General features: G+C 42.6%; 1 protein-coding gene across 3 annotated transcripts in view; it reads right to left on the reverse strand.

Moving 5' to 3' along the window:
* plppr2a (phospholipid phosphatase related 2a) overlaps positions 1–22,140 on the reverse strand; it is a 54,044-nt gene that overhangs the window by 24,617 nt on the left and 7,287 nt on the right. For all 3 annotated transcript variants that reach the window (XM_030090219.1, XM_030090221.1, XM_030090220.1), the window contains exon 2: positions 20,710–20,837. In XM_030090219.1, the coding sequence (XP_029946079.1) occupies positions 20,710–20,784 (75 nt within the window). In that variant the 5' untranslated portion in view covers positions 20,785–20,837. The remainder of the gene's footprint in view (positions 1–20,709; positions 20,838–22,140) is intronic.

Below are 22,140 nucleotides of genomic sequence, written 5' to 3' on the forward strand. Positions count from 1 at the left end.
GTTTTGTGAAACTCTTCGCAACTTCGCCCTTCTTCTTTAATCTACACACACTGGCCAAGACATACAGAGAATAAAATCCACATGAACATGAGATTATTCAAATACAATAGGTGTTTTTTTTTTCTCTCTTTTGTCCTCCTGTTTCTTTATTTGCATGAAGCCATCCTTCAGCCGGACCTCCCTGGAGAGACATGTTGTCATGGTGAGGAAACCACTGAGGAGCCAGGTTTGAAACTTCAGTATTTTTAGTGTTTCGGCGAAAATAAAAAAAAAAGAAAAGAAAAAAAAAAATGCAGAAACACAACAAATGTTCATCTTCTCGGTTCGAAGTCATGATAAGCATTTTGTGCACGTGTGTCGTGGGCGAAGGGTTTGCACCTGCTGGGAGATGTTTGGTGGGATTGCTTCAGGATGACAGGAGATGTGCTGCTTGTGTGACTCATAAAGCCTGAACCTGTTTCACCGTTCGCTGGCGTGACGCTCCTCTCCTGCATTATTTACCCAGCAGGCTCTGATTTACACTTGAAACTGGATGGAAGAAGGATAATTATCAATGTGGCCATGAGATCAAATGAATCAGTGCAATGCAGATACTTCCTGCTGTCAGCAGCCATGCAGCATACAGCACAGTGAAGTGATTTGTGAGGCCCTCTAGTGGCCACAGTGATTATGACAAAAGCAACCATGAGCTTTGTATGTTTTTTCTCATGTCACGAAGAGCTTTCTCCAAGTTATTCATGTTGTCTCTGTCTAAAAAACATGCAAGTGGGTATTGTAGACTGTGAGAAAAGCCACTCTTGAGGCCAACATTGTTGGTATCGACCATCGACTCAAGTAGCAGCAGCAGCATTTCAAAAAAACACAGGGATTAAATTTGGCACAACAGTTCATAAAAAAAAAAAAAGCCATAGTCAGATCTGACATAAGAATGATTATTATTGACATTATTGATTATTAAGACAGACTGGTGCTTCTTGAAGTATTTGCAAAGAAACAATTAAAAGTTGGCTAATAGATTTGTTGCTATAAAGCACATCACACTGAAACACTCGGCTGAAAGTAAATTTAGAAAAAATACGTTTGTCCATTTGTTGGCACTGTTGAGTCAGTGTGAAATCTAAATCCCACTTTCCGTATCGGGTCTGTCATATTCATAGTTATCAGACAGGAGTGACATTAGAATGCAACAGAGAAGTAACTCACTGCAGCATCTTGTGGTCACATGTGGAATTACGACTCAGACGAGCCTGGCGCTAATTGATTTATCAGTTTAACACACATTTTTCAACAATAACAGAGCTGTTGTTGGAAATCTTTTGTGAATTTTAAGTTATTATGAACCTTTCCATCTGACACCTTTCGAATCACGGTACTGAAATGTCCCCTCTAAATAAAAATAACAACATTTACTGCATTACTGAAAATGTATTTAAAGATGAAGTTGAGCAGAGTAGCTTTGGATTTCTCTGCATTATCTCAGCTGAGATCACACCAGGAGGCCACAAAATGCAGCATGAAATCGAGCATATCCGCTCCGTCTCACAGCGTTTATTCTGTAAAAACCTTGATGAAGATGGGAAATGGGGTCGCGTGTGTTTATTTTGGGCACATTTTCTCACACTCCTCGGTGGCGATTGCACAGATTAGCCAGTTGTTGGCAAGTTTCTTCATTGTCACCTTGCGATGTGTGTGACAGCGTCTCATTCACACCCTGGAAACTCCCCAACTCCCCCCCCCCCCCCCCCCCCCCCCCCCCCCACCTCCCCCTCTGCTGAGCACTTTTCTTGACTTCATCCAAAAAAACGAAAGGCAGCCATTAACAGAAAGTCGGGCCCGTCATTTGAGATGAAGGAGCCGCCCCTTTCCCCAGCGTGGAGGATCAATAACATGATGAAAGGTCGCATTAAGACAGCTAAAGCGAGTGAAGAGCGAGGGGTGTCTTCCTCTCCTCTCCAGCTTCTCGGGATGTCATCATCTCCCTCCGAGCACTTTCCTTCACGTCGCCGCTTTGAGAATATGCTTCATGCTTGTCAGATTATCCAGGCATTAGAGCAACGCAGCTCATTACGTAGCGACAGTCGAGCTAATTTGATTGTTTCAGGTATCGGTGCGTTGGAAGGGAGGCCTCGGTTCCTGAACAAGTCACACAGGAAATTAGCTGCTGGATGATTTCGGAGAGGCTTTCTCGTAAACGCTGGTGGAGTGATAAGACGAGGGCTTATCTGCTCTCCGAGCCTGATCTATTATGAATGAAAAGACAATGGACAGTAATTAAATTTGCTAGTTTTAAACTGAGACATTCTTACTTGAGTAATTCAATTTAGGGAACACTATAGACCACTGAACTGAAGGCTGAATTACAACGTCTTCGTGCTGCTGAAGCTGTACTTCGACAGCCAGTTACACTTTGAGCATTTTAAATCATCGTGAGTGGAGGTTTTTTTTTCTGAAAAAAAAAAAAAAAAGGTTTTAGATAAATACCATCTTATCAGCCATTTGTGGTTGTTATCAGTCCATTATGGGCTTGTGGGTTGGGGTCAGTGACTTTGGGCGCAGAAAGAAGAGGAGAGACTAAAGACTACATCTGAACAATGAGACGGTTATTCGGGAAAATTGGCGGCACAATGAAGAAGTGGTGGAAACTCTCTCTCCACAGTGTGGGATTGAAAATTTGAGGTCTGAGCCTCCTGCTCCCTCTGTCCCATCCGTCTGCAGAAAGTCTCCGACTTGCACCTTTTGTAGGTTTGGCGTCACGTTGTCTTCAGGTCTTCCTTACAAAGCAAATCTAAATCCCACTGGGACTTCCTGGTAAAAGAATAAAGGTGGTTTGTGCCCTGTTCTCAGATGAATATCCGGATCCATCTGATATCTCTGTGTCTGACAATAGATATGTCACTGTGTGTTCCTCTCTCGGCTGTAAAGGAAATGATATTCCCTGCTCCGACTGTCCCTGCGCCGTGTTTTTACCTCCCGAAGACGCCTGTCACGGTCTCACTTTGTTCCTGTCACTCTCCACTTCTCACTCATCCTCTGGCGCGCTTCTCGTCCTGTCCTCCAGCGAGCGCCGTTTCTTCTTTTCTGAATATTTCATGTACGTACATCTGAATTTCAGCGTCAACAGTTCTGGTGAGTGTGCCGCCAAGAGGCAGCGCGGGTTTACAGCCACACTGACAACGAGACGGCGCACAAACATGGCAGATCGACAGCAAGCATTTAGGGAACAAGTCCGGGGAACATCAACAGCCAGCGGCTGGACCCCCGAACAGGACAAACACTGAGAGGAACAACAACACATGCATCTTTCCGTAACAGGAACAGGCAGCCTCGTACCATTAGCCATAATTGATGGAGTGTATTAATACTTAATCAATATGGAGGCGAGATTTCTGCCAAGATAAACCTTCGAGTCTCTACCTCAGAGAGCATCCGCAGCAAGACGAGAAGAGGTGTCAGCTCAACTGAATGCAAATTATGACCCAAAAAGACAGAAAGTACAAAAAAATTCTCCAATATTTCACTGTTCCATCGATCCAAACAACTTTTGAGGGTCCAGCACCAAGTAAACCGTCTCCTGCATTACCCAGAATGCAAATGAATCTGTCTCTAACATTAATCATGTTTTCTTCCCAGACTGAAGAAAACACCCAATGAATTCAAATCTCTGTATCAAACAAAAAAAGGAAGGATTTCTAATGAAGAGACAATAAAAATGACTCCCTAACATATTGGTGTAATAATGTAATCAGTGTACAGACAGCAGAATGCGCAGCCTTGCACCACTGATAATGTTATCACTGATATCTTCTGATTAAAGTCGACACGTTCCACCTGCTTCCTTCTCCTGGACTTCTGCTCATTTAACACGATATGAGCCTTTATGAGTATTTATTGCTGGAGGCACACTGCCCTCTCTCTGCTCAGCGCTGTAAATAAATCCAACAGGAGCTCTACACCGTGGTATCCAGACTCTAGATCCAAAACGGCGAGGAAGATGTTACGTGTTGCACCTTTCCAGAGGCGGACGTCTTCGGGATAAGTGACCGCCGGGGGCCTAACAAGGGCCGCGGTGTTCGGCTCGGCTCACGCCTCCAGATGATGTTAAAGCCGTGTTTCCTGAAAGAGCAGTTTGGTGTTTTTCTTCCGGATGGAGGAGTTCCGAGGAGAAAGGACGGCGAAGCACGGGGGTCCACCGTCAGACACATGCTGTCCATTAAGAGGCCTGCCATCAACACACGCTACACTGCAGGCAGGCATGTCAGGAGTCCTGGAGGAGGAGGAGGAGGAGGAGGAGGAGGAGGAGGTGGAGGAGGCACCGGGGAATTAGGAAACAGTTCATGTGAATGAGAGAGGAATGAAGAGAATTGGTGGAGAAGAAGCGAATGCACAGAAACGAGAATAAAGTGGTGGTGGGGAGCCGCCGCGGCGCATTCCTTTCGGTTTAAATGCAGTTTCTATTCAGGCAATTTTCGTCTCCCACATCAGAGGCCATCGCACTGCACACCATCCGAAACTAAAGAAAGATGCACTGCGGCGCTCCGTTCTGCCACAAAACACAACTCGACAATAAAGCTCCTCGGCGTCAAAGCCGAGATGATGCACGCTGTGACAAACTGTACACTACAAAAACACAATAAATTATGGAAGACGCGGGATATATCTGGTTTCCTCTGCTGCACATTCCAGGAAAACACCTTTGATCTGGGAAGAGTGCGACCTTGTATTGTTTTACTAAAAACTGGAACCTGTTTCTCTCTCAACGTTCAAAGCCAAAAAAAATCCACCTACAAACCAACAGTTTGCCAACACCGGCATCACCCACACGCTGCCGTACTCCCACCTCCATCTCCCAGCTTCTCCTCCTCTACATTTCATTAAACAAAAACCGGCCGTGACACATGAGTTTGGGAGGATGTATCAGCGGGGTTTTGGTGCGAGCTGGGAGCTAATATGTGGTCAAAGCTAAACGCTCTGAGCTATTCCAGGAGTCAGTGGTATGGAAGAACACGAGGGAGGCTCCACGCTCAAATTATGTTAACGGGGCACAAAGAAAACCCTTCAAAATGTAATGCTGGAAGCAAAAACAGTCATGAAACCCATCTTACTGATTGAATGATGGATTGCGATGTGTTCAGGGTCTACCTGGGATTCTCTCCAGTACACTACGTCCCTGAATCGGATTAAACAGGATAGAAAATGGAGAAAATGGATGGCTTAAAGGGATGCTTCAGCATTTTAGCAAATTGGCCCATTTAGCGCAATTCCTTTGTCATTTCGAACAGCATACTTACTTTTTTTGTGAGGGCGAGCTGTTGTTTATCCAGAGGTGAGTCGAGGAGATTTTCGGGACGGACACAATGGAAGTGAATGGTATTTTTGCTTCCCCTCATCAAACTCATCAAATACACAATCCAACAACCCCAAAACACTTTGGTGGACACGTTATAATCCGCACAGTCACTTGCGCTAAATGGGCCAATTTACCAAAATGTTGAAGTCTCCCTTTAAAGCGCCTTAAACTTATCTTCCATGAACAATGTTTAGGTTTCAGATGAAACTCGCTGGAGTTTCTTTCACATTGTGAGACCTTTGATTGTTGTCATACGGTGTGATGGGTTCATGGACGGTTCCTGTCATTGTTGCTGCAGACAGGCTGAGCTCAGAAATTACACGACCGCCATCTCGCCATACAGAGCAATGGCTACTGATGTCCAAAAGAAATATAGAACAACATAACAAAACATTATAGCTTACAGCTTGCAGATTCCAAAGGATCTAAAATCCTGGATTTTAGTTTCTCAAAAAATCCTTTTTGGGACAAATTTTCAAAATTACAATAATGATAAATAATGATAATAATTTGTTCATATTTTCAATAAAAGGTTACCTGAAGTAACTAGAAAGTAGAGAGGAACCAACAACAACTGAAAACAACTGAAAAGGGCTATTATTTTCCAAGCTCCAAATGCTCTAAATCTCAATATTTTCCATCCAGATTGGTGTCAGAAACTGTAATTTACAAGCCCTGTGCAGCCGTCCCGAGTCACTCTGTGAGACTTGTGACATCTGTGGAAGTGGAAGAGAGTCGCTTCACCTCGGATTTAACAGCTAATGATTCAGCAGCTGCCATCGATCTGCAGACACAATCTTCTCCCCCATCGATTTTGTCTAAATGTGATCTGGACTGAGCGGCACCACGAAAAAAAGTTCCAGGCTCCACACGTTTATCTCAGTTTGAGTGATAATGAAGCCTTTTATCTCTTATCTGTGATACTGAACTGATGTCTGATGAATGTGGAGCCAGTGTCTTTAGATTATTGCATGAAAAACGTATCATGTATTGGTATAAAACGCATTTTTAACACGGTATAGAGTACAAAGACTTGTCAAGAACATTTCAAGATATTCACTTCTCATTTATACATTCCATGACATGTTTACGTGAAGTTAATTACACAAAAAACAAGACAAGATACAATGCAATACAACTCAAAAAAGCATGACAGTCGACAAGACAAGACAAGAAACAACACAAAAAGACAAGACACGAAACAACACACAGGACAAGACATGACACAGCACATAAAGACAAGATAATATTTACTGGCTCCACAGTAATGAACTTAAAAACACTGAAGTGTGTTGAAAACATGATGTGTGTTCTGTTCTCACTGTCTCCATGTGGAAAGTTTACTGTTTGTGGTTCCTCCATGTGGAGGTGGATGGTTTCATTGTTCATCCTGTTCATGTATTTCTTCTCCTTGACCCTCGTCCTTGCTCCTTCCTGTCATTTCTGAATGAAAACATCCAAAATACAAACAAAAAAAACGAACAAAATACGAGGCAGCAATGATGATTTCATTTTCATATCGTCTCTGAGAAGATGTGAAACAAACAAACAGAAAACCTCCATCATTCTTTACGTGGATGTATTTTTTTTCCTCTAATGAAGACAAACAGCAACATTAAATCAATGACGTTTCAAGCTGGCTCATGATCCCGCTCTGTACGAATATCCCAACGTGATGAACGAGCCTCGCCAACAAAACAAATGGCTGCCGCATGAAAGAGACCCTGAAAGGTTTGCCTGCAAATGAATGAGCGAGAATGAAAAGTTCGGATGGAGCACGGAGGAGAAGTGGAAGTGGTGCATTTAAAGAGCTGCTGGAAGTCCCAGCAGAGGCAGAGAGGAAAGAGGTGTGTGAGGAGAGAGAGAGTGAATGAAAAGCTAAAGGAGGAGAGGTCAGGCAGAGTGGAAGATGGCTGCCTCGAGAGCGTTTGTCCATTCGTCTGAGTGAGTTTGTTTACGAGAGCAGAAGTGAATCGAAGAGGAGGGGAGCGGGACGTTTTCTATGGGGGGAAGAACCGAGGGGGAAAGAAGACGAGAGGAGGCAAACGTTTCTTTCTTCACGTTTAAAAAAACCCGAAACACTCAGCCATTATCCTAAAACACCAGTATTATAACCTTTACGCTGTGTTTGGGTCACTTCTGCACAATTGTAAGATCAGTTCAACTGAATCTATATGTTTGTTTTCCTGACAGCCAAAAACCCTGCAGACTTACAGTCTAAGCAGCTGTACTGACCCACTCTCCACCCCGAGCTCCTCACCGTTCACTCACACTGCCTGCGATCTGTTTAAGACTCCCATGTAGTAAATAAAAAAACAGAAGTGATCAGACTGCACGACAGCGGTGAGATGGGAGAGGTTCGACTTGATTAAATCTGGATTTGTGTTTCACTGGCACCAAAAAGGTCGTAAACATAGCAGAACCGTCGACCATTAGTCACGCTAACAAGCGTTACCTGTGCAGCCGCAGCCTGCTGCATCTCACGCCGCTGAGCAGAAACAACAAACACTCATCCAGTCCACGCACGCCACGCTGGCGTGACTCCCGAGGGAAATATCTGGAAAACTACGCCTGAAACATTCAACAGGCGTTAACGTGTAATGAAGAGTTCATGAGAACCACAGAGGATAATCAAGACAGAGAAATTAATATTAGATTAGTGTGTTAGTGAATCTTTAAAGATCTTTTTTATTTTTAAAGAGAGGGAACAGTTGTAGTTGCAGAATTCTTTAGTCATAGTTAAGATTTTATGGTGGTTTGGCCTGATTGGAGCCTCATGTGGGCTGGTTTTGGCCCGCGGGCCTTATCTTTGACAGCTCTGGCAGTGAACTATTCGAAAAGTCTTTCTGTAAAATCAGAGGTGCATTAGATGTCAACATAACTCTGTAAAGGGTAAAAAAATAAAAAAGTATGCCAGTGTCACTGTATCCAAACATATCAGATCCAGATCACACATCTCCAGATAAACATGTGTTTTCCTGCTCCAGGTTTGTCTTCCTCAGTGTGTCGCTGCATTTCAGTGTGCAACGCCGCCTCCTGCCTGCTCGCCGAGTGCGTGCTGAGGGCCTTCGCCGGCTGGACCCAGGAGACGTCTTGTGACAGGTGTGGAGCTACCAAGATGGTTTCCCACCGTTAAACACAGCAGATTATTAATAGATCTGGAAGAGGAGGAGGAGGAAGAGGAAGAAGAGGAGGAGGAGGAGGAGGAGGAGGAAGGTGGCAGGAACCCGAGACCGTGACGTAAGACTGAATCCTTTTCTGTCTAATCTCTGCATACCGCTCAGGTGTTAATGAGGCCTGTGAGACTGATACATGTTCATGACCCACAGGAGGGTTTTTTTTTCTTGCTTTCTGGTGTCAAAGTGAATTAAGTGAGAAAACGATGAAGAGAAGAAAAAAAAAACACGTTGATGAGGATGTCAAAATCTCAGGTTGAAAACTGTGAGGGGAAAAAAAATCGGAATAAATTGTAAAGTAGAAGGTTTGAGGAGAAGTTTGAGCTGTGTGGCAGCAGTGCCCTCTGGTGGAAACACTGCAACAACATTTCTCTGTGCTGCCAGTTCAGAACAGAAAATTCAGAGGAGATCCGACCAAAGTCTGCAGACAAGGCCGTAGAATCCAGGAGATTCAGGTGTAAAGACCCAACATCCAGGATGAAGGACTGAGATGTGGGTTGTTTTGCACCTCTGGTTGAATTTGTTGGTCACAGAGGAAACATCTGGATCTCACACTCACTCAGTGAAGACTGAACGACAACGATGTGGGAAATTAACGTTTATCAAAGAACTGTCCTCAAAACCAAAAAGCATTTTGATCTGAGATGAGATGCCACCTGATTCGAGGAGCTTTCAAATGGGTTGTTCGTCCAATTAGGTAGAATAATAGATAAATAAATAACACTAGAAATACATGACAACTGTGAAGCATGGCGTGGCAGCATCATGCTGCTGGGCAGTTTGAACCATAAAACTTCATGTGACCCCTGACCTAAAATGAATTTGACATCGATGAGCTAGAATAAAGTTATGGGACCTTAAGAAATTATCTGATTAGGGAGGAAGGTGACACCTTTTTTTTTTTTTATTTGAAGAAAAATTAAAGAAGTTCAGTCCTTTCTAAGTTAATGAACAGAAGACATGGGTGAATTGTGATACAGTAATTTTAGGATTTAAAAAGGCAGAAGTTAATCACAAATACAGAATCGAGAAGACAGATACCGGAATAAGTGTTAATATGTGAATAACAATAAGTCAGAACACTTCAGATTCCACTCCTGAGTGGCTTGAAAATCCTTCAGCAAACTTCAGACACTGCACTGCTGATGTTTCTCAATGATTCTCAGCAACAGAAACGACAAAGCAGTCCCTCGAGAACTCACTTTGTTTCTCCTTCCTGCCTCAATAATTTTCATACAGTCGGTAAAGTACTAAAACACACACACACACACACACACACACACACATATGCGCACAATCAACTGTCCAAAAGCATGGAAGTGAGAAAAGCTAAAGGGCAAAGCTGCTCTTTTTGAGCTGCAACCAAAAGGTTAAAAAGTCAAATTGAACCATCACGACCGTCACGGATCTGCAGGAAGTCAGTGGAAACAGCATTTACAGAGAGAGAATTTAACGTTCAGTGCTCCACTGATCTGGATGAAAAGAGATCTATCCTTCGTTCCACCTCCTCACTGGAGCACACCGGAGCTTTTTAAACAAAATCGCTATTAAATTTGCTTGCATCTCCCCAGATGGTGGTTATATTAGATAAAAGTGAAGGTTATACATCACATTTGAACAAATAACAAGCAGTATTTATTCAGCACATGCTGATTCCGTTCAGGTGAGGGAGGCTAAAATACAATGAACTGGATCATAAATCTGAAGACAACCAGGCAGGATTCAATATAGATTAACGGGACTTGATGCGCGTGTGGGCAGAAATCTTTCCAGAAAAATCAGAGAGCACTGATATGAGCTGGCAGGGAGGGAATCACGCTGAAAAATGGGAAATGACGGAGCAAAATGGAGGGTAAAAAAAGAAGAAGAAGACGAGACACGCGGAGCAAGATGGCTGAGTGGGTAGGAGAGATGGGAAAGGTTGTGACTTGTGATTAGGGCAGAAAGGATGAAAGGAGTGAGAAGAAAGAGAGACGCAGAATGAGTCTGGCTGATTGGTTTCCATGGTAACTGCTGATGAGGTGTGTGTGTGTGTGTGTGTGTGTGTGTGTGTGTGTGTGTGTGTGTGTGTGTGTGTGTGTGTGTGTGTGTGTGTGTGTGTGTGTGTGTGTGTGTGTGTGTGAAGGGCCAAGAAGGGTTTTCAAAAATACAAGGAGACTCTTTTGGATCACTGTCACCTCAGAAGAGCGTGCACGCACTCACACACCCCTTACCTTTCAAAACTTTACATCTCTTTATCAATTTAATGTTGCCCTTATATCTTTGTTGGTGTTAAATCGAGACCGCCGAAGCCGACACTGAGCCAAAACCAAGATCTTGAAAATGCGATGGCCGGTCGTGCGTTCTCAACGCTCCTCTTAACTCTTAAAAATGTGCAAAACACTGTCTCATTGTTCTTTACATGATTCGAAACATTCGCCCATTCACACACACACTCTGTCACCAGTACAAAAAGCTGCCGTGCAAGTTGTCGGCAGCAATTCGGTGTTGCTCAAGGACCTTTCATCACACGAGCAGACAGAGATGGTCCAACTTTGAGACTGAAAGGCAACTCTCTCCGTTCTCTTCCACTCACTCGCTCGCTCAGTCACTCACTCCTCACGAAGTCCTCGAATTGCACTAACAGAGGGAATTCAGGGAGCTATTCAGGCAGAAGAATTTCCAAGCAGAAAGTACGATGAGGCTTCAGATGATAGATGGGACTCACTCAAGGACATTTACCAAATAAAACCACGTTTGAGGCCCGATGACACAGAAAGCAAAAAGCATTTTGACAGCCTTGAGACAAAAAAGGTACACGATCAATCATGGCTGCAAGGTTCCCAATGATGTGCTTTAAAAAAGGACCAAAAGGCTTCTGTCGACCTCCAAACAGACTCAAATGTGCTTTTATGCACAAATTTGACATCAAATTGATCTCGACTCCGACGTCGCTCCAAGCATAGTTTCAGTTTGGATGGCGAACTCACTTTGCTTCACAACACACCGACTTTTTCAACTTTTATCCTCACTGTGGAAATTAAAATCTTAGATTGCATAATCTGAGCTAAACCTGATTCACCCTGTTCAATCAGTATATGGTTGAGAGTCATGTTTTCCAGTGTGAAATGATGTTTTTCCTTTGATATTACAAATATAAACATAGATCTATGATAAATAATTCCTATCTTTAATGAGTTTCTCAATATTCCAATGTTTGTATTTACTCTGCTTCCGTTCTCTTTGTTGGATAAATGGCCCGTAATGTCAGAAAAGTCTCTCTGATGGTCTCAGCATTTGGTTACACTTGCTGAAACTTCAAATCAAGGTTATTCTTATTCACAGATTATCACGCCACTCCATCAAACTTCACATTATTCAGGGAAACGTGATGCTGACGGTTCGTTGACCCGTCCAAAACGTTCCCCGTCTTAATAATAAGCCACTGGCACCCTAAGTTGGATAAACCGTCATGACTTACGCCCACAGTTCCATAAGACACTTGCAATTAATGACGAGAGACCTCAAGCATGTTAGCTAGTCTGTTTATTAGTGATTCAGCCGAAGCCACGGTGAATCATCTCAATTCCATCTAAACATGCTGAACTACAGCATTTCAGCATCTCCTCTCTCTCTGTCACTGGGAGGTCAGGATCCACTCTTCAGCTTTCCTCACACATTTTCTCGTCTGCTCCTGAGCACCCTCAGGCTAAAAGCCCACTTTGTCTTATTAATAGTTCACTGACATTACTCTGTATAGTTTACAAAGCAGTCTGCAGCAGCATCTGTGGGTTACAAACAGCTGATCACCACAGTGTTTGAGTTGAGGGCAGCTAAAGGGTACCTACACCTTCTGGAGATCATGCTTTTGCAAGGAAAATGGAAAACAGTTCTACTATGAGGAAAAGGCAAATGTCACTAAGAAATCCACCATGGACACCATGACAGTCCAGCAGGAAGAGGATAGAGCAGAAAAGCAGCTTGAGAAAGTAAAAGAAAATTAAAAAGTGCAATGCTGACACCTGTTTTAGGCATTGCAGCCAGCAAGCAAGGACCATTGCCTACAGGTCAGCAGGGCTTGCCTCTACCTCTGCAGATTTCCAAGGCAATAAATTGTTGGATCACGTCCACATTCAGCATCCATTTTCATATTAATCTTTCTTCCCTGTGCATGTATGCTCATAAAACTTTGACTGTGGTGTTTTTTGTTAAATAACTTACTGTCCGCATTGGGTTCATTGTCAATGATTCTCAGAATAAAGTTGCTAAACAATAAGCTACTGAGTCAGATCTAAGTGATTGGAATTCACGTAGCACAGTGTAGCCTTCTAAAAATCGTGTAAGACTATAACAATGTCTGTACTGCAGGACAGTATAAGAGCTGAGGTCAGGTGTGAAGGTCTGGGAATTATTTTGTTTGCAGATGACACTGTAATCTGAGGTACTGATGGTAGAGAGCCGTTTTAATGTTGTGTTGCTTCTTTCCTGGAATATCGAGCACATAGTGAACAAGGAGTACTGAGATCCAAACATTCATTAGTGTAAAATAGTTTGCATTCTAAAGAAAACCTTCCCTGGACAGACGAGCTGCATCTCAATGAAGATTAACTGTCCGTGAATCTCTTGCCTGCTTCTACTTCACACTGTCAGACTGTCAAGTTTTTCTTCAATGCTTCAGATTTAGAGGCTTGAAACTTTTTTCCCCCGTAGTTCTTACTTAAAACCTTCTTTCTCAGTCAGCCAGTGAAATAACCTCCCACTGTCTTCACTGTGCTTGTCTGAATATAAAGCAACTTCAGAGAAGGCATCAGTGATTAATGACAATAAGCCGGTGCAGCAAAGGAGGCTTCTCATATGGGAAGGAGAGCGCCGTTGTTCTCCAGAAACTTTTGATGCCTGAATGGAAATCTTGAAAAGCTGAGTAAGACAGAGCACATTTGTGTTGTTCTTCTGCTTATCAGTAACAAGACGGCTCCTCCAAACCAGCTCATACCAGGACTGTCCTCGATTTATTCTGCTTACATAAGAATTTATTCATTATTTATATAGCATTGAAGCTTTAATTTCCTTCCTCGTTGATCTATAATAAGATAGTTCACTTCAGATGGATCAATCAATTTATCATCATTTAGTGATACTTTAACTAAACCTTTTTTTTTTTTTTAATAAAAAGAACACACGATTTCAACTAAGATGTCATTAAAATGCCTATATTTTTGAAGAACCAAACACTTATCAGAGAACGATATAAAGCCAGTTTTAATGGTGCAAGACAAAGTGCCAAAAACTTCTCTCATCAGCATACTTTTACAAACTCGCCACGACAGCATGGCTTTGAGGCTCATGCTGGTTTTCTAGCTTTCATGGCAGCATCACCGATATCTCAGCTCAGGTCTCAGTGTTGTGTCCGCTTCTCTTAAGAAATTATTTTCAACTAAATCAATGCTTTCTTTGAAATTGCCCAATTGGAGCCAGATGCTGGTCGCTTATAGTCCACGTACCTTATGTTTGACCGCCCCCATCTCTAAATCTTCTCACATAACCGAAAGCTCATGTCTCTAAAGTAGCTGCAGTTTGATCCCTATACTGCTCCAAATCCATGGGACTGATCACAAGCCAATTATTTTCATAAAAGCATAAAAAAAACTGTCTCTGATGTTACATTTTCGTTACTTTGAAATCACTTCAGACCACCGTGATGTGAGCTGAGACTAAACTATGGCGTCATTTTAGTGCCAAAATTCCGCGCGCAAAAAAATTAAAATCGCGCACAGTTAAACCACTCTCTGTGCGCTCGCGATGCCTCTCCGCGCGCGCGTGGACTCTTTCTGCGCGCGCGGTGACATGTCTGAGCTGTCTGCTCGCGCGGTGGTGTTGAGTTTTGGCACTCAGGGGGCGGGCTTTGAGTTGACGCCACTCAACCCCCCTCTCCTTTGTGATTGGTTCCTCTAAACGTCTACTGTCTTCCGGTCAGAGCCAATCAGAGGTTAAGTAGGGCGGGTAGTCATCGTTTGGCGGCAGAATTGGAAAATTGAGGAGTAAAATTGACATAACATGACCTCCATACAGTGATTTGATTACTGTGGAGGAGACCTGGCTGTTTCCTGGGGGGAGAAAGAAGGAATAAAAACGTTTTCATGGAGCCATCAAGGCTATCTGTCTGAAATGTATATGTAAATTATATTTGATTTATATCTGTTAGTGTATATCTGTTATTCATCTAATTATAAATCTGTCTTAGATTTTTTTTTAATTACATTTAATTTGTATCTGCTAGTGTATATCTGTTATTTATTTAAGTATATGTGTCTTAGATTTATATGTAAATTATCTAATTCATATCTGTTAGTTTATATTTGTTATTTGATTATATCTGTCTTAAAATGATATTTAAACTCTAATTATGTTATTTAGTTTATATCTGTTATTCAATTATACCTATCCTACATTTATAGTTAATTTTTTCTCCTTTTTTTCCTGTCTTTTTCCCTCTCTCTCAGATTTCATTTGATTTTATGCCAGGATCAGTGAAGTACTTTGCTTTTTTTTCCCTTTGTTTTGAGCAGGTGATATGTTGATAAGTTTCATAAGTCACAAAAGTAATAGACCCATTTGAAGACAGTAGAAGTTTAGAGCAACCAATCACAAAGGAGAGGGGGGTTGAGTGGCGTTAACTCAAAGCCCGCCCCCTGAGTGCCAAAACTCAACACCACCGCGCGAGCAGACAGCTCAGACATGTCACCGCGCGCGCAGAAAGAGCTCGCACGCAAACAAAAAGTGATGTCGCGCGTGTAAAAAGTGACCGCGCGCGCAGAAAGAGACCACGCGCGCGCGGAGAGGCATCGCGAGCGCACAGAGAGTGGTTTAACTGTGCGCGATTATGATTTTTTTGCGCGCGGAATTTTGGCACTAAAATAACGCCATACTAAACATCCAACATTTGACACATAGAACACATTCATGTGTGGAACTGTGGACCGCCTTTGCACAGATTCACGCCGCTGCTTCTTTAAACAGAATATAACCTCGTTCAGTGTCCTCCTCTGCAGCTAACAGCTGCTGCCCTCTTTTCTTCAGCCCTGACGGCTCGAAAGGAGTCTTCATCCTCCATACGCATAGAGAGAAAAGTCTGCTTCTCGATCACACACACACACGCAGATGTAGAGTTAGTGAGGGGATTGACGGAGACCTGAGGGCCTGGAGCTGATGTGTGGGAGGTATACGGCGGAGTGGCCTAATGGAGAGCTTTTACAGAGTATCATAACCAAAGGGACCAGTGTTTCTCAGACAGACTCACACGGGAGGAGAGAGAGCCGCTGTGGACCGGACCATGTTTTCTGGAGACACACAGTGACAGAGCGGCATTCAGACGTTCAAGTCAAGGGAAGCTAAAATACACTCACGCCCTCTCCAGTTAATCTACAAACTGCTGGAACTGAAAAGACAATGGCAGGCAAGTTCAGGTTTCGTCTTATTTTTCAACCACATAATACACGAAACGGGGAAATCTGAATTAAAAATTAACAATCTGGACACACACAAAGGTTCTGTGCATCTTAAACAGTCTTCGGATATGAAACATCTTAACAGAAGATATTAAAGAACATATTTTCATAAGATAAAGCGATGATGTGAGGGTTGAGTGGACTACTGCTTTCATTTGGTTTTTTCATTTTATTTCCTTTCTGTTTTTTGCTGCTCATAAAATTATTAATCACTGAAGCAATGAAGAACAAGTAAAACCTTTTAGCTGTCATGTCTTATGTCTCATTCAATATTTTTGTTCATATATGAAGGGCGGCACTGCCCAACTCCTGAAAAAAAAAAAGAAAAATTGACGATATGCACACATAAACTCTCTACATTAACAGTGTTAGTTTGAGGAACTAGTTTGGACCACAGGTAAATGTGTTGGTTCACATCACTAATTGACATAACAGTAACAGACATAGCTTTCTTTACACTTTAACCACATCCACTAGGAATGTGCTGTAGCACTTCAGACCACGTTTTCCACATCTTGGTCTTGACTCCGTGTCAGTCTGGTCCTTGTCTTGGGATGCTCCGGCTCTGGTCGAGACTCGGCCTCAGGTTAGGTGACCCTGACTACAACACTTCACTACAGGTCCCCATAAGTCTCCCATTATCACTCCATACATTTGAAATGACTAGAAAATGATATTTTTTGGAGTCACGTGTTTAGCTTGGTGTTGAATTAATAATAATAAATAAATGAATAATAATAAATGTAATACCTCACCTCACCACTTGGTGGCTTATATCACAGACTGAGGCAGGTGATGGTATTTAAGCTTAAGCCTTCTGTTGCTAAAGAAGGAAACAGTTTTCAACCGTGCTCAGACAGAAGTGAAAGTGAACTTTTGTTTTTCAAGTTACGGGACATTATATGGACACTATGCGCAATTGTAAGAAAATAAATAAAGATAATTAACAACTGTGGAAAAGACGGGTTCATACTGACTAAACTACAGTCTTGATTTCACATTAGAACAGATTTAAGTTTGTTTCCATGAATTATAAGTGCTTCATGTCCATGTTAAGTTTTGACTGAGAAACACTCCAAAAAGAAGCAGCATAGAAGCACCATTTTGATGCAACTTTGACGCAATTCTGGGAATATCACAGGACGAAACAATGGCAGCGTGTTTTTAAATCTGCAGCACGTAGCCACGGCTTTCGCTGCACAGAGAGACTTTGCTTACATCTCTTTCTTTATTCCCTTTATTCAGCTGCAGCGCCCCGTGGGGAGACTCACAGCTCTCAGTTTGAAAACATCTGTTCCAGACTGAAGTTCGGCTATAATCACAGCTTAACCAGCTTTCCAAAAACATCCATTAATTCAAGTAATTAGTTTGGAATGCGGACGGATACGGAGAGACAGAAGCTTCGTATTGTGTCGGTGTGCAGTTGAACTGAAGAATCGAAGCACACGATTCCTCCATGATGCAACATCTGCACCTGTAGTGCAACGATGCAAACGGCCCATCTGATCTGCTACAGGACGATGCTCTGGATGCGCAGGGAACTCCGTCTGAAAACCAATGAGCTTCCGGACCGCTTGGTTTGTCTCGCCAGATTACAGCCTGTCCGATTAACTCACCAGTTCACTGACAATCTGGCTAAGTCTCCGGGATTTCCACCGGTCTTTGAGTCATCTGTCCGACCACATTTACATAAGTGGAGTACGGTTTCCACATCGGGGGGATCCATCCCAGAGACAGTAACCTTTGGGGTAACTGGTACAACACGACTCTGACTCCCCACAAAAAAAACAAAAAAAAAAAAAGAAGCTACACTGGGTCCATGCGGTGATTTCCTCCACCGCCTCCATAAATCATTCAGCTCACACACACCTGCTGCAAGTCGCCCAGCGCACCACTGAACAACTGCAGCCACTTCACAAAGCCTCAGCAGGCCCGGGATGCTGCGGGGGGGGCGGGAGGTGTGGGACCGGCGGCGAAATGGGAAACTCCGCCGCTCAGTCTGAAATATTTACCACTGAGATGATGGAGACGTGGGGGGAGGAGGAGAAACCAGCGCGGACAGACATGGACTCTACTGGAGCACACACTGGGAAATATTAGCAGGATTTCACAGCATTTAAAACTACTATATCAAAATGTTGTACTCAAACTCAGCTGTAATATCACAAGAATAGAATATATGTATTTTTACAACATTTAACCATTATTCCACAGCAAAATACCGCAATCAAATCCCCTGTAATATCACAACATATAACTGTCACGAAAATTAAAGGGACTTAAAAGAATACTCTGAAAATTTTGGACCCACGCCCTATCCCTATCATTTACAAAGTGAGATAAGCTCATAAATACCTTTTTTGTGTCTGTGTGTCCAGTGGCTGGCTCCCAGCTGTTAGCATCGTAGTTAGCTTAGCTCAACTGCTGGAGGTGAAGAGGAGTCAGAGCCGGACTGATGAAAGTGGACAAAATACTCCTTCCAGTGGTCCAGGGGATGGCGTATTAGCACGTGAAGTAAATCCGAATGGTTATAAAACATTTTAAAAGACTGTTATCTTTTCAATCCATTAAAATAAGGTTTTGATACACACAGATCTGCACAAGCATGGTGCTCCACGGAAGGATATACCGGCGCACAGCGGCTGAGTCTATGGCTTCTACTGCTGTGCTCCGGTATATCCTTCCATGGAGCACTGAGCATGTCCAGGTCTGTGTGGATCAAAACGTTATTTTAAAGAATTGAAAAGAAAACACGTTTTTTAAAACGTTTTATAACCATTCAGATTTACTTCAAGTGCTAATACGCCATCCCCTGGACCACTGGAAGGAGTATTTTGTCCACTTTCGTCAGTCCGGCTCTGTCTCCTCTTCACCTCCGGCAGTTGAGCTAAGCTAAGTACGATGCTAACAGCTGGGAGCCAGCAGCTGGACAAACTGACACAAAAAAGGTATTTATGAGCTTAACTCACTGTGTAAATGATCGGGATAGGGCGCGGGTCCAAAATCTTCGACGTATTCCTTTAAGGCAAGATTTGTGAAAAACTACACATGCATTTCCAGTTTATTCAATGCTAACGGGCCGTGAAGCATTAAAAACCTCAAATAACAGGCCAATCCGCGTATCTGTGTGTTGCCTTATACAGGCTGTGTGCCACAGAATTGGCTGCAGTTCGGCAGCCGAATTTCCCGCGCAATCGTGGGGATGTGGGGTAAATTCACGCTGTATGCGCGTGGCCAACAGCTCTTGAACAGGAAGAACATGGCCGCCGTGGACACGGACTCAAACACTGCTGGGATACAAATGGATTCTTCAGCAGCCATCAAACGACCTGCATCTACTCAAAGCCCCACAAAAAAGTGCCACCACGAAGAAAAAAAGGACTTTCTCAGCGTTATCTCGTGAGTCACAAAAAAAAAAAAAAAAATGACCGAAGCCGGGCAGGCACCCAAATAAATATTGGATATGCGTTTGATTCATGGAGGGAACTTCAGCTGCATTTGGGAGTGAAAACTGATGCTGACATGGCCCATGTCATTGGCCCATCTGGTGCAGTGCTGTGAAGACGGACAGTCTGTAAAGTGTTTGTGCGCGCTCCCGTGCCGCCTTGGCTGGTGGCTGCAGTTCCCCACAGCGCCTATCGCGGCAGCACTGAGGTAAATTTTGTCCCTTTAATAGAAAATTATTGTAAATGTTACTGTGAATGTCATGCAATTGTTAGTCTGTAATTTACTGTGAATTTACAACCAAGATTATTACAGTCCAGAACTGAGAACATTTCTGTCGGGTATTACATGAAGTCTAATCCTGTATCATCAGAACATGCATTAAGATGTTACAAACTGGTCCTCATTTCCCAAATAGTAGCCAGAGAACATGATAGCCAGCTTTATATACTCAATATTTCAAGCCTTCAAGTTACATCTATGACAATGTAGGAATATAATATTTGATATGACTTTTTAAGGTTTTAAAACCTTGTTTTATGAAAATAACACAGTAATCTGCACTTTTTCGCATAATACATGAAATATGCCATTCTACTGAAAGAAAGGCACAAAGAATAAACATTATTATGACAGATAAACCACAGTTTGTCTTTGATGGTCTTTAAATATATGAAGCCAAAGCTCCTTGGAAATGTATTTCACAGATTTGTTCAATTTCCACCAATGAAACCGATTAAAAAAGGTCTAACACATATAGCCACTATACAGCATGGTGGAGGAACCATCATGCAACCAGGCTGCATCGAGCCATTGATTTTATCAAATCGATGATGAAAGCTGAAGACAATCAGACACTTTAGAGATAAATGTGATCCAGTGTCAGTCTCTAAAGTCTTTAGATGTAGCCGTGAGCAAACAACCAGCAGCACTTATAAATAGTTAAAAAAGGAAAGATCGATCGCTTTAAACTGTCCAGCCGACCCGAACTAAATCCAGGAGACAGGAAACCTTTAGAGAGTTGAAATCGGAAATGCCTGCACAAATGGCCGAAGCAGGACGAAAAGAAAAATCCATGTCAACTGTGTGCATTTCTACGAAAAACCTGCAAATTCTCAAATGTAGTTCTTTCTTGTGGAATATAAACTCTGTTCTTGGTGAGTAAAGTTCTCAGATCAGTAGACTGGTCTGGAATGTTCTGTTTGCCATCACTTCTGGCCAGCACCGCAGTCAAACCGAGTACATTCTTTCTTCTTACCTCCACAAACAGGAAGCAGGGGACGATGGAGCTGCTGCTCTTCACGCCCGGCTTCTCCTCCGTCGCCGCCATCATCCTTCCCTCCGTCTCTCTGGACGTCCGTGTGAACAGCTTCCTGTCTCCTCGTCCTGGAAGGAGAGTCAGAGTCAGAGCCAGCTGAAGGCCATCCACTCAGGACAAACCAGCCCCTCTCTCTCTCTCTCTCTCTCTCTCTCTCTCTCCAGACAGCTGTTTTTTAATCTCATCCAGCATATTGTTTCTTTGTTTATTCATGTCTTGCACCCATAAATATGTAAAACATGCAGCGTTGCACTCATTTCTCTTCACTCTGGGCAGTTTGCCTTCGTCAGTTTTCCTCTCAAGTCGCTGAAAAGACTTTCCTTGTTTTGATTCTGATGTGTCGCACATCAAAATAATCCTACTAACAACCAAGACATTTGAAAAAAAAAAAGATAAATTATCTTTTTGTGTTGCATTTTATTTAATGATGGGACACATTCTAAATACTGAATATGAGTCATAAGAGATAAAAGAAAATATAAAAGCAGTAGAAACTGAATGCTATTTGATTTTTTTCCCAGATGTTTTCTGTTTCAGTGGATGGATTCATTTCAAACGGCTGAACGAGAAAATATTCAAACTCTAATGAAAGAGAATAAGCTGAGAGAATCCTTGTTTACTGATCCTCAGAGGTCCTTTGCGTGTTTTTCTGCTCTAAATTTCACAGTTACTATTGAAATCCTTGGATTTTTTTTTTTTTGGAAACTGAAGCTGCCTGCAACTCAAAATGTATTTTTCCAGCAGATCAGAGCTGTTCGCAGACTGGAGGTGCAAAAATACACAAAACACAGAGCCTGTTCATCTCCAACCAAAGCTGTATAAATGTTTCATTTGTTTTACACTGGCGTGAGCATAAGGTTCAGGCTCCGTTTACACGACAGTGTTTCAAGAAGAAAACATGTTTCAGAAATACTGGGAACAATGTAATTAGCACAGCAGGCTGAAAGAAAAGACTCCACAAAGGTTCATTGAGTGAAGAAATAGCAGTATTATGTTGGAAGTAATAAATCTCTAAACAGATTAGAACATTCATATCAACGACTGAAATATCAGTATTTATTTGGAAATGGGAAGTCGTAGCTCCACTAAACATCCCGTATGCATAGCAGCAATCATAACCAGTACAGCGCTCCTTTTTTCTTCTATTTTATTTGACATTACAGTGCATAGAACGGCATCCACATTCAAAGCAGACTGGAGAATCGACAGTCCTCTGCAGTGGGTGTGTGCGTTTTAAATGGATGCTTTATATGAACGATCGCCGCAGGAATGAATGAATGAGTCGATATAAACTAAAAGTTAATGTAGTTTGGGATATACTGCATGGAAACATGTTTTCGTAAATGAGACTATCGTGGACTCCACAGTCTT

This window comes from Salarias fasciatus, chromosome 4 (assembly GCF_902148845.1).
Source record: "Salarias fasciatus chromosome 4, fSalaFa1.1, whole genome shotgun sequence".
Lineage (NCBI taxonomy): Eukaryota > Metazoa > Chordata > Actinopteri > Blenniiformes > Blenniidae > Salarias > Salarias fasciatus.